This window comes from Arvicanthis niloticus, chromosome 6 (genome assembly GCF_011762505.2).
Source record: "Arvicanthis niloticus isolate mArvNil1 chromosome 6, mArvNil1.pat.X, whole genome shotgun sequence".
In the NCBI taxonomy this organism is placed as follows: Eukaryota; Metazoa; Chordata; class Mammalia; order Rodentia; family Muridae; genus Arvicanthis; species Arvicanthis niloticus.
The window spans coordinates 66,212,953-66,226,603 of NC_047663.1; the positions used below are offsets into that span (position 1 = coordinate 66,212,953).

A 13,651-nucleotide genomic window follows, 5' to 3' on the forward strand; every position below is an offset into this window, starting at 1 on the left:
GAAACCCTGTCTCGAAAAACAAAACAAACTAAAAAAAGTGTTACATTTGTCAATATAATAACTATTACAATAATGTGTATTATGATGATAACTGTAATGCTTTTCTAATAGAAAGAAAGGAAGATGCTTGAGAGGTGGCTCAGGAACTAAGAGCACTTGCTCTTGCAGAGGACCTGGGTTCAGTTCTCAGCATCCATATGCAGCTCACAATCGTTCTTGTCTCCAGTTCCAGGGGGTCTGATGTCTTCTTCTGACCTTCCAAGGTACCAGGCATGCAAGCAGTGCACCATATACACATATGCAGGTAAAGCACTCATACACATAAAACAAGCATCTAAAAAATGTTTTTAAATAAATAGAAAACCAAAAAAGCATGGTGAAGTAGGTCGGTCCCTATAATGTTCTGTCCCATGGCATATATGTGTGGGTCAGAGGACAACTTACGGGGGAGGTCACTTCTCCCCTTTCATCATGTGGGTCCTGGGGACTGAATTGAGTTGTGAACCCCTTTAATCCACTGAGCCTTCTCACCTGCCCCTACACTTTGGCTGCCCTACTAAGCATTTCTGTGGTGGTTTGAATGAGAATGACCCCAAAAGCTCACAGGTTAGAGTGTTTGGTTTCAATTGGTAGAACTGTTTGGGAAGGATTAGGAGGTGTGGCCTTGTTGGAGGAGGTGTGTCACTAGGGGTGTGTTTTGAGAAACCAAAAGCCTCTCCCCCCCCAACCCCCACCCTCCCACCCCCGTGCAGATCAGGATGTAGCGCTCTCAGCTACTGCTCCAGTGCCTTTGCCTGCTCCCTGCCATGATGATAATAGACTAGGCTCCTGAAACTGTAAGAAGCCCCCCCCCCCCCCAGTTAAATGCTTTCTTTTTTTAAGAGTTGCCTTACTCATAGTGTTTCTTCATAGCAATAAAGCAGTGACTAAGACATGGGTTTCATTATGTAGTCCAGGCTTGCCTGGAGCTCACAGTGAATCCCCTGCTTCATTTCCTTGCTGTTTGGACTACAAATGCCCAGTTCAATATTGTTTTATGCTCTTCTGAGGTCTGTTGCCTTGAGAGGTCTTGTGTTATTCATTGTACTGGGTCTCTTTCATCAGTACAGCTTTCAAAGAGTCTGTGGCCCTGACACTGATTTTTTAACCAGTGCTGTCCAGTACTCTGGAGTGTTGACTTTCAGCGCTGTTATCGTCTTCCCACGTGTAGCTCCCAGTGAGAGCTCAGAGAAGACAGAAAGGAGTTTCTTGTCCTAGATTCTGACCCTATTGTCCCTATTCCTGCTGCATCTGGCAAGCTTACTGTGTCTGTCCCGAGGAGAAAAGACTATGTCACAGATCTTGTGAGCTGGGGAAAGCTATTGGCCCAGCCTTGTGGAAGCCTTACAATGAAAGTGGGTGTCATTTATTTGCAGAGGTGTTACAAAAGCCAGGTTTGGGGGAGCGTTAGACCTTGTCTCTGGGCCTTGCTCCCAGCATTGTCCCTCTTTGAAGTATACTTTTGTTCCATTTACTTATTTGTTTATTGAGAGAGAGAGAGAGAGAGAGAGAGAGAGAGAGAGAGAGAGAGAGAGAGAAACATGTGCACACGCGGCCTACATATGGAGATCAGAGGACAAATTTCAGGAGTTGGTTCTCTTCCTGGGAACTGAACTTAGGTCATCAGCTTAGTAGCAAGCACCTTTACTGTTGAGCCAATTAATTTTAATTAATTTTCTTTTGAGACAAGGTATTACTTTGTAGCCTAGACTGACCTCCAACTTGTGGCTGTCTTTTTGCCTCAGCCTCCCAAGTCCTGGAACTACAAATTGACTGACTTTTTCAGCTTAAAAAAATTTTAGATTTATGTATGTATGGGGAATGCAGTGTGTGTACCGTGGCATGCATGTTCATTTACTCTTTCCCCTGAGTGGATCCTGGGGATGGAGCTCAGGTCAGATTCAGAGGCGACTGCCTTTCCTACTGAGCCTTTCGATGGCTTGGTTGGTTAGTTGGTTGGCTGGCTGGCTGGTTGGTTGGTTGGTTGGTTGGTTTTGTTTTTGAGATAAGGTTTTTGTAGCCTAGACCTGAAACTCATAGTAATGCTCCAGTCTCAGCCTCCTGAGTGCTGGGGTTACAGACACTCACTCTCAGTGCCTTCAGAGGTTAAAAGAAGGGTGCTCTGAAGCTGGGGTTACAAGCATCTGTGAGTCACCTGATGTGGGTGTCTGGAGTTGAACCATCGGTTCCTGGAAGAGCAGAAAAACACCCTTAACCACTAACATCTTTCTCCAACCCGTTCGCTTTGTGTGACAGGTTATTATGTAGCCCACCCGGCCTGGCCTCAAACCCCCTATATGCCTTACACTGTTCTCAAACTTGTGATCCTCCTGCCTCAATCTCCCCAGAACTGGCATTACAGACATGTGCCACAACGCCTGGTTTAATTGTTTGCGTTCTTTTTTTCCCCGTCAGCCCTTTCTCATCAGAGGATCCTGAGAACTATCTGTGGTTCCTCGGGCTCTCTCCTGCCCGGACCTCAGGTACTTCTGGTGAGGAGCGCCGCTGGCACCTGCCCTGGCCCGGCCCCGGCTCGGCCCCGGGCCCCGCGCAGGCCCTGCTCTTCCGGCATTTAAGGCGCGCAGCCTGCGCGGCTGCAGCTCCGGGCGGTTGAGAGTCACAGCTGGCGGGACGCACGAAGCAGGATGGGCTGCAGGCACAGCCGGCAAAGCCGCACCAAGCGCGCGGAGAAGGTACCGGGAGCCGGCACACGGAGGTCTGCTTTGGGGGGCATCCAGAGGGACGGGCCTGAGGACGCCAGATGGACAACAGTCGAAGGGGGGGGAGCTGGCACGGAGACCGGGGTGCGGGGGTTGGGGGGTGCTCTGTGCCCGCCCGTGTTGAGCTGACCCAGCAGCCAGCGAGTTAACACACTCAGTCCCAGACAAACTGCAGCTGACCCTGCTGTCCCCGCGGGGAGGTGACTGGTGTGTTTGTGGCAGGTGGCCTTCAGTGTGCGGCTGTCACTGGGTAGTGAAGGACGGAACTCTTAACCTCTCTGAGCCTTGAGCTAAGGTCTAAGGCCGGTAATCTCTGATAGGTCCACAGCCGGACAGCGCCAGCATCACCTGAGACCTGTTGGAAACCTCAACTCCCTGGTCTGCCCAAGGGCTGCTAGACACAGCCGGTCTCTTAACGAGTTTCGCCTGGGATCACTACACCCTTTAGAGCCTAGGAAGCGGGTTAAGGCTTCCTGCGGGCTCAGAGCTGTGCGTGGGCTGCCTTTAGGGTAGCTGGGAGGGGCTGAAGAGGGAGTCGATTTATAGTCTCCTGCAGCTCTCTCCTCCCTTCCTGTCTCTCCCTCTAGAGCCCTGAAGCTGGGTTAGTGCCCAAGAAACTGACTCAGGTTTCTGCTCCCTGAGGTCTGAGAACCGTCAGGAGGTCAGAGCTTGGATCCAGGGCCAGGGCCGAGTCCATTGAGGACAACAGGAGGCCCAGAGAAGGGAGCAGGGACCCTAGAGTCCTAGTTGTTTTTCCTGTCTGCCAGTCTCTCCACCCCTGGTGGTGATGGACAGCCCGTGAATTTGATCAGTCCCCACTGTGAAATGATTAATTTTGCAATGAACTTCAGCTCCACAGCCTTCCTGTTAGCTGTTTATCTGCCCCTGACTTTGTCAGTGTGTGAGTGTATCTTCTCTCTGAACCCTCCCCCTGCACTTGCAATAATTTTTCATTGTTTTATTTTCCTCCCCCACTTTTTGAGACAGAGTCTTGTGTAGCCCAGGCTGTCTTCAAACTTTATGTGTAGCCAAAACTGGCCTTGCACTACTAATCCACCTGCCTCTCAACAGTGCTGGGGTTACTAGCATGCCCCATCACAGCAGGCTGGATGTTTTCGTTTGCCTAGGTTGGCCCCAAACTTTCAATCTTAATTACCCCCCCACCACCAATGTTGAAATTATAGGCATGGGCTACCATACCTGGCTTCTAGGGGCTTCTTGATAGCTGCAAAGCCTTTCACCTTTGCTGCCTCAAACAGCCTGGTATGTCTGCCTTGGACCTGTGTGGCTTTGTTGGGTTCTTACCCTCATGGTGCCTGTTAGGAGGGCAGTGGGCTGCTTTTTGGCTAAGTTTCCACCTGTTCCTAACCCTCCTGTTGGTGCTTTTTACTTAATTTCCAATGCAGTTGTCAAATCGTGAGCACCCAATATATCTACACAGTCTGCCAATACCCCTGGGAGATGGGACTCTAAAATAGAGGTTCAGGGGTTACAAGAGTCAGACCACAATAATGACACTCCCTAAGTATTTTCACTTCCCGTTCTGTATCAGGAAGGCCCTGAGAACCATATTGAGCTGTTTCTACATTACAGAGAGGATCAATGAGAGCTGGATGATAGGATAACTACTCAGAGAAGGCTGGGGGCCTGGAGACATGGCTTAGTGGTTGAGAGTGTTGGCATTTCTCCCTGAGGACCCAGGTTCAAGTCCCAATACCACATGACAGCTCAAAACCATCTGAAATTTCAGTTCCATGAGATCCAACACCTGGCCTCTGTGCAACCAGCATGCATGTGGCACACACACACACACATGTAAGCAAAACACCTATACATATAAAAATGTTTAATGCTTTTCTTAATTAAAAAAGTATAGAAGACTTGCTGGATATGGTAGCACACAACTTTAATCCCAGAACTCAGAAGGCCAAGGTAGGTGGGTCTTTGTGAGTTTGAGAACAGCCTGGTCTACATATCAAATACCAGGACAGCCAGTACTATATATGTGTGTGTGTGTATTATTTTTTATATATGTGTGTATATATGTATATATACATATATATATATGGGTGTATACACATACATATATACATATATATACGTATATATACATATATACACACATATATATGTATGTATATACACCCACACATATGAATGACTGGTTTTCTTCCTTCCATTAACATCTAGTCTTCCACTTCCCACCCTGACCCCCTGTTGCCTTGTGCAGAGCATGGAGCAGGTGCCTAGGAATGCAATGAGGGCCAACTGGGAGCCAGGCCAAGGTTTAGCCTCGCATGCAGCAGGAGAGCCTCTCTGGACTGACAGGAAGGCTTCTTGGGTGGGGAAGTTTGGCAGGAGTTCTCCACAATAAAAGCCAAGGGCTTAAAGGCTACAGAAAGGCCAGGATGTGAGGCTTGTGCAGAGTGGGGTGACCAGCAGCAGTGAAGACAGCTGAGCCTTCATAAGAACTCCTCAGGCTTGGGACAGTATCTCAATGTCGACGATCCCCCTAGTGTCTCCATTGCACAGGTCTAAGGATCTGATGACCTCTGTGCTTTGTGCCTTGGGTAACCAGGCACTCTAGACCTTACCAAAAGGCCTAGCCTGGGGCTAAGTCACTGCTATCTCAGGACAGAACATACTGATATCCTGGGAATAGGGGCTGGGAATGTAGCTCAGTAGAGAGAGACCTGGCTTCAATCCCCAGCACCACATAAACTGGACATGCCTCTAATTCCAGAGTTTAGAAGGGGTGGGGGAGAGGGGTCAGAAGTTCAGGGTCATTGCTACAGTGAGTTTAAGGCCAGCTTGGTCTACATAGAAAGTTTCAGGCTAGCCAGGGCTACACAGTGAGACTGTCTCAAAAAACAAACAACAGCAATAACAAAAAAACTTCACCCACCCTCCCCCTCCCCCAATATTGGCTACTTTATTTCATGGCTTATGTACGTACATTTTTTTTTTATGTATTTTGTGTATCTATCTGTCTGTCTATGTGTCTGTGTGTGTACACATGTGCTCTTCATGTGTGAAGACCAGGAACCAACTTTCAGGAATTGGCTCTCTCCTTCCTCGAGATCAAACTCAGGTGGTCAGTCTTGTCAAAAGGTACCTTTACCCACTGAGCCATCTCAAATACACATAATAAAAATGTTTTAAGTAATAAATGCATAAAATGCAATTTTAAAGAACTTGGAAAACGCGTGTTCCCACCCCAGTGGGTTCAGAGTTTCTATAGTCTTTTTTTTAAGCTCACAGAGTTCCTGAGTGACCTGGCCAGAGACTTAGCTTCCCTGGCTCAGAGTCAGACAGGCACAGTACTGGCTGCTGTGTTGTCTAGGTTCATCCTACAAAGTTGATGAAAGACTAAGTCTACTACAGACCTGACTGGCAGGTGATGTGCACTTGAATGAGACAGATTTTAAAAAACAAACAAACAAACAAACGATAACAACAACAAAAACAATGTTTCTTTGTATAGCCCTGGTTATCCTGGAACTTACTCCATAGACCAGGCTGGCCTCAAATTCAGAGATCCACCTGCGTGCACCACCATTGCCTAGCAAGACATAGAACTAAAGTTGCGATTTAAGGGTCTCACTGCCTATGGTTCCCCAAAAGAAGCAAAGGAGTTTGTGAGGACAACCAAGATGAATGCTCCCTTAGGTGGGCGGGTGCAGAGATAGACAGCACAGATCTGGCCTTGGAACCTGATATCAAAGAGTTAAAATCTGTTCTCTGTTGAGCTAGGATGTAGGATCTTGATCTTGGTCACTGGGAGAAGCTAACAGGGAGCTAGATTTCTTTGTCTTGTGTGGAAGTAGTTGAAAAATATACAAATAAAGGAGGGTAGTGAGTTCCTCACTACTAGAGGGGTTCAAGCAGAGGCCAGATGCCATCTGAGTAAGACTACTAGAAGTGCTACAGGCCCCAGATGTACAAGTCCGATTTGGAAATCTGATCATTGCACTTTTATGCCAACTTTAAAAATTTAGAAAGGTAGGAAGAAACTTGGAAATCGCTTCTAAGCTCACCGGTAAGAAATAGCCTCTGCAACATACAGTGGGTGAAATTCTCAAAGGATTAATAAGATAGTTTTGTTTTGTCTTTAAAACACACTTAAGCTGGGCGGTGACGGCACATGCCTTTAATCCTGGCTCTCTGCACACATGTCTATCAGGTCTCCAGGAGCTGCAGTTACAGAAGATTGTGAGCTGTCCAACATGAATACTGGGACCTGAACTCCAGTTCTCTAGAAAGCCAGGGAGTGCTCTCAACCACTTAGCTATCTCTGCGGCCCTAAATCCGAGACTGTATTGTGTATGGCTATCTTCGGGTGCTCTACCAGGGGCATTTTCCCACGTGAAACAGTCTGTGGAAACTTTTTTTTTTTTTTTTTTTAATGGCTGTCTAAGGTCCTGGCCATTGTTTTTCTTGTTTAGCCAGTTCGCCCTGTGCACATTGGTTCTTTGTAGCCCTCCACCTTTGCTAGTTATGAACTTCTGTGTTTTCCTCCTAACCTGGGGCACAGTGACTTTGTCCCTAGATCAGAAAGAGCCGAGTAAACAGTGATCTCTTGGCTGGGACTTGAAGGTGGGTAGGGATTGTGACATGCAGGGTGGGTGTTCTCGACACATTTGACCTTTTTCCCTGGGGTTGCCAAAGCCATGCTAGTCAGGGAGCGTGAGAAGAGCTGCCTGCCGGTTCGTGCAGCAGCTGTCACTGCACCTTCTGCCCCAGCCAGCATGGACACATCACACCAGCATGCACATGGCCTCTGTTCCAGCCACCACAGTAGCACTGGCCCTCCCATGACCTCTGAGCTAATGTTTTTCATTAGTTTCAGAAAAGAGTGCTTCATAAATCATTCTGGATGGATCCATGCAAGCTTCCACATACAGAGTAATCCCAAAGACAGACTCGTGAGGTTCAGCCACATTGCTGTGTTGTACAGTTAAACTTTTCCACCTAGAATGCACTAGAAAACTTGTGGGAATTAGGACCTGGGGCTGCAACTCATCTGAGAGAGTGCTTACTTAGAGCCCACAGGTCCCTGGGTTCCATCCCCAGGACTGCATAGAAATGAATGTGGTGACACATGGGGGCAGAGGCAGGTAAATCTCTGAGTTCGAGACCAGCCTCGACTACCAGAATGAGTTCTAGAACCTCCAGGGCTACACAGAGAAACCCTATCTTGAAAAAAATAAACAAACATACAAAAACAGTTCAAAGTTATCTTCAGCTATATAGTGATTTTGAGGGCAGTCTGGGCTATACTGTATAACAGCCTGACTCTGGAAAAAAAAAAAAAAATCCCTAAGAACCATTTGCCTTTGAGACACAACCTTTGGCCTCATACCTTCTGAGTTCATGCATGTTCTTAATTTAGCTTCTTAAATTTGTGGTTGAACTTACAGGAAGCTAGAATCTTTCCCTAAGAGACTAACACGCCCCAGCCTCATGTAAATGCACCCACATTTGCCTCTGTCAGTGGGTGTTACTCTTGAGCCTATGCTTCCTGTCGCTCGGAGATTCTGTCACTACAGCCTAAAATGCCGAACGTTCAAGTTAACTCACAGGGGAGCTGTCGGAGCCCAGCTTGTGCACCGTTGGGTGGTAGAGACTACACCTGACATGTGTGTTCACAGATCATATGATGAAAAGAAATCTGCAATCTGACTGGAAAGAAGCTGTTGGGGGAGTCTCAAAATTATAATTGCTGAATTGAATTGTGTACCAAGCGTGGTAGCATATGGCAATGGTCATAGCACTGGGGAATTGGAGGGGACAAGAAGATCAAGAATTCAATGTCATCCTTACTATATAGCAAGTTGGTGGCTAGCCTGGTTTACACAAGACACTGTCTAAAAAAAAAAAAAAAAAAAACAAAGAAAGAACAAAAATAGAAAAAAAAAGAAAAGAAAAAAAAAAACCTAAGCAAATCTTGCCTTAGAAGTGTAGGATCACATGCTGTACAGCTGAGTGACCACTGTTCAGACTGATACCTCACAAGGATTTAGCTTTCCATCCTCAAGATCCCATCCTCAGCACTGTGAGCTATCTTCATGGATGCATGGAGCACCTCTTAGGACCTGGGATGTGGCCAACTCCTCAACTCTTCCCTGGGTCCTTGGGCTCCTCCACTGTGCAGTGAGTGCCTTGACCACTGTTACATTCTACGAGAGTTTGGCACAGAGTCTCACTATGGAGTCCAGGTTGGTCTAGAACATGCGGTCCTCCTGCCTTGGATGACACCCCCAGCTCTACTTCTTTTAGATGTGTGACATCAGCCCCATTCAAGTACCATACCTGTCCTTTATGCTGGCTTCTACATTTTCCAGTTGTAAATGTCCTGCCCTGGGCATCCTATAATCTTCTCCTTGTTCTTAATAAAAGGACTTCTCCAATCATGCAGAGACCAGGGAGCACTCTGATAAGAGGTGGCAGTCATGCTTGCATTTTTTTCCTCCTTAGGGTAGAGGTTCTCAACCTGTGGGTCTCAACCCCTCTGGATGTTGGAAACAATGATTTTACAGGAGTCGCCTAAGACTGTCAAAAAACACAGATATTTACATTACAATTCCTAACAGTAGCAAAATTACAGTTATAAAGTAGCAACAAAAACAATTTTATGGTTTGGGGAGGTTGCTCTGTTATGAACTGTAGGGAAGAGTTACAGCATTAGGAAGGTTGAGAACCACTGCCCTAGCCATTTTACTGTATTTTGTTCTGACCTGGGCTGCTGGGAGGCAGGATGATGTGAAGGATTCCAGATAAGCAAGTACCCCACACACACACACACACACACTCCAGAGATGCCTCTTCCGTGATGCTTGAGCATCCAAGTATGTCAAACCTCCAGCCCCCTCCCTGCTCGAAGCAAACACAGGACAAGACTGATGGTGATGGTGGATGAGATGACCTCACTTTATCCCCACCTACAGCAAATCAAACCCAGAAGCTCTTGGGTTTCCTGTGGTCCAATGTCTACTTCCTAACTTCAGAAGCAATGGAAGCATTTACCCCAGGCTCCTGCCAGGATACCTTCCTTGCCCAAACGGGCTGTGGCTCTGGAACTCTCTCGTCCCTACATTATGTTGCTTCTTGTCATGTTATTTGAGTTACAACAACAAGAAAAGTCACTTAAGAAATGGTTGAACCTGGAACCGTGTACAATCTCTGCCATTGAGCCATGTCCCAGCCTTACTCAAGCCTTTATAAGCCAGTGTACTCATAAAACATGATGCTAGGCACTGGTGGTGCACGCCTTTAATCCCAGCACTTGGGAGACAGAGGCAGGCAGATTTCTGAGTTTGAGGCCAGCCTGGTCTACAGAGTGAGTTCCTGGACAGCCAGGGCTATACAGAGAACTCCTGTCTCAGGAAAAAAAATGACCCATGGTTTGACCATTAAAAATCAAAATAAAGGGACTGGAGAGATGGCTCTGTGATTGAAAGCATGTATGGCTCTGCCAGAGGAGTCCAGTTCCAAGCTCTCAACTGCCTGTAACTCTAGTTAGACCCAGGAGATCCTGTATCCTCTTCTGGTACCCATGGGCATACACACACACACACACACACACACACACACACACACACACACACTTAAAAATATAATACATTAAAAAAAACCAGAAATAATGTCAGACGTGGTGGCATACACCTTTATTTCCAGCACTTTATACCCAGCACAAGCAGGTAGGTATCTGTGAGTTTGAGGCAAACCTGCTCTACACCAGGCCAGCCAGGATCTATCTTAAAAAGGAAGGGAGGAAATAAGAAAGGAAGGAAGAAAATTGGGCACGACAGTTCACACCTCTAATCCCAGTACTTGGGAAGTGGAGGCAGGAGGATCATGCATGCAAGTTCGTCTTTAGGTATCTAGCAAGTTCAAGGCCAGCCTGGGCTACATGAGACCCTGTCTTTAAAACAAAACAAAAGATCAAAAAATAGACATAAGGAGCCAAAGAGATAGTTCACTGGTAAGAGCGCTCTTCCAGAGAAACCAAGTTTGATTCTGAGCACTTTTATGGTGGCTTACAACCATCTGTAACTTCAATTTCAGAGCATCCAGTGCTCTGTGCTGGCCTGTTTAGGCACCAGATATGTGCATGGTGCACAAATATATATGCAGGCAAACACTAATACACATATATCTAAATTTTTTTGCATTAGTTTATGTATATGAATGCTTTGCCTGCATGTATGTATGTATATATGTATGTATATGTTTGCCTGGTGCCCAAAATGATCAGAAGAGTATGTTGGCTTCTCCAGGAGATGGAGTTACAAATGGTTATGAGCCACTACATGAGTGTTCATCAAACCCAGGTCCTCTGGAAGAGCAGCAAGTGCTTTAAACCACTGAGCCATCTCTTCAGCTCCTAGAAAATAATTTTTTAAAAAGAAATAATCTAGACACCTCCCAATAAGATTAAAAACTAAGTTTTTAATATTAATATTAAATATTAATATTAAATATTTAATATTTCATTTAAGTCACTATAATTAATATATTTGCAGACTAATTAATGTGATAAATATGCATAATATCTTAGAAATAAAGATATTAGAACCCATACATAATATCCCATTTCCAAATGTGGTTAGGCAGGTATATAATATACGCTGCCATATCTCAGGCTTGTCTGTGGGTCACAGGGTTTTACTTTTAACATTTTTCTGTATTCTCCATCATTTCTTCAGCAAATGCTGACTCCTGTGTAACTGGAAAAAAATTGCATTGTGTATTAATGTTTAAGTGTAAGAGAGTGTCAGGGCCCTCAAGTGTGAAGTAGCTCAGTGGCAAAGTGCCTGACAATGTACAAGGCTCTGGGCTGAATTCCCAGAGTCACAGGAATGCAAAGGAGGGGCGGGGTGGGGGGGAGGGGAGTCGAGGAACTGACTGTGGGGAGCCTGGGCTGCCACTGTGCAGTGAGGGGAGACTTAAGGCAGGCTGAGGTCTGGGCGCCTGCGACCTGCCACAGTTCTGCAGGGCCTGTCATGTTTCTCAGACACAAAGCGAGAACCTCCTCCTGAGCCTGAGCTCTTGGGTTGAGCTTGACAGTGTAGATGCTTTGTACCATTCTGACCAAACTGAGGTCTGGGAGCTCGTGTGGTAATATTCCAAGCCCCTCCATGTCCCCTTCGCCCGCCAAAGAGACACCTGAGGCAGTGTTCGTGTGGTTACCACAGCGAGGCTTTATTCTTGTATTAGCAGAAGCGGAAAAGACCCCAAGCCCGGAAAAGGCACTGCTATATGTACCCTAGAGTGGCGTGTTCACTTCTGATTGGCTGTTCACTCATTACCTATAATATGCCCCGGGATGGGCAGTGACTTTGGCGCCCTTTTTGCCTTTTGCACCTGTGTAGTTAGTTGTTTACTTGTGGGAGCACAGGATGCCTGCGCCATCTTGTAATGGCGAATGTTGTCACGCTCACGCGGCTCCTAACATGGTAACACAGTGCTGAGTTTAGGATTAGAATCCAGAGCTTGGTGCATCCAGAACCTCAACCTTTATCATCACTTAACTCTACATGGTCTTTGTGTGGTTGTGCTCTAACTGAAGCAAATGACCATGCTTTGTCTTCCTTCCTTCCTTCCTTCCTTCCTTCCTTCCTTTCTTTCTTTCTTTCTTTCTTTCTTTCTTTCTTTCTTTCTTTCTTTTCTTTCTTGTTTTGAGAAAGTTTCACTGTGTAGCCCTGGCTGTCCTGGCCTTGAACTCACAGAGATCGACCTGCCTGCCTCTGCCTTCCCAGTGCTGGTATTAAAGACATGCACTATCACTGCCTGGCTTGCTGGGTTTCATTTCTAAGATTTATTTTTGTAAGTGTATGTCTATATAAGTGAATACCACATGAGTGCAGGTTCCCATGGAGACCAGAAGAGAATATCAAATTCCCTAGTGCTGCAGTTACAGGCCATTGTGAGCTACTTATTGTGAGTACTGGGAGCTGAAATCTGGTCTTCTAGAAGAGCAGCAAGTACTCTTAACCAACAAGCCTCTCTCCAGCTCTGGGTTGGTTCTGTTTTTGTTTTGAACTCTTCATGTAACTCAGGTTGACCTGTGATTCCTCTGCTTTAGCCTCCTGAGTGCTGGGGTTATAGGCCTGCAGCACCACCTTGTCAAGGTGCAACCTAACTTGAAATAACTCCCATGAGGCCTCAGTTTCCATGTTTGTCATAACCAGAGCTTTATTTATTCTCTCTCTCTCTCTCTCTCTCTCTCTCTCTCTCTCTCTCTCTCTCTCTGTGTGTGTGTGTGTGTGTGTGTGTGTGTGTGTGTGTGTGTGTGTGTGTGTGTGTATGCACACATGACACACAAGTGCAGGGCAGAAGACAATTTATAACAATCAGTTCTCTCCTTCCATCATGTGGGTCCTGGGAATTGAATTCAGGTTGTTAGGTTTAGGTTTGGTAGCAAACTCCTTACCCACTAAGCCATCTCACTGCCCTACTTTGGCTATTTTTATAAACATCTCATATTCCGTTTGCCAAGAAAAAAACCTTTGGGGCCAGAGAGGTGGCTCAGTGGTTAAGAGTACTGACTACTCTTCCAGAGGACATGGGTTCAAGTCCCAGAACCCTCAAGGCAGCTCACAACTGTGTGACTCCAGTCCTAGGGGATCTGATGCCCTCTTCTTGGCCTCCAGAGGCACCAGGCATACATATGGTATACAGATAATACATACGTCCAGGAAAAACACACATACATATTAAATAGGTAAATAAGTACATAAATATTTTAATTAAAATTTTAAAAAAGAAATGAGCCTTTGAGGCTGGTGAGAAGGTTTAAGGGGTAAAGATGTTTGCCTCCGAGACTGATGACTCCAAGGACCCCTGGTACAGAGAACTGACTCCCCAAAGTTGTCCTCTGTTCTACACAC

At 46.2% G+C, this 13,651-nt stretch overlaps 1 protein-coding gene across 4 annotated transcripts in view; it reads left to right on the forward strand.

Annotated features, from left to right (window-relative positions):
- Window positions 1–2,308: 2,308 nt before the first annotated feature.
- Ccdc69 (coiled-coil domain containing 69) overlaps window positions 2,309–13,651 on the forward strand; it is a 31,422-nt gene continuing 20,079 nt past the window's right edge. The window contains exon 1 of one of the 4 annotated variants that reach the window (XM_076936819.1): window positions 2,309–2,732. Coding sequence is in view for 1 of the 4 variants with exons in the window: in XM_034506943.2 (XP_034362834.1) it covers window positions 2,685–2,732 (48 nt within the window). In the remaining 3 variants the exon portion in view is untranslated. The remainder of the gene's footprint in view (window positions 2,733–13,651) is intronic. The other 3 variants (XM_076936818.1, XM_076936820.1, XM_034506943.2) reach the window with 3 other exon arrangements.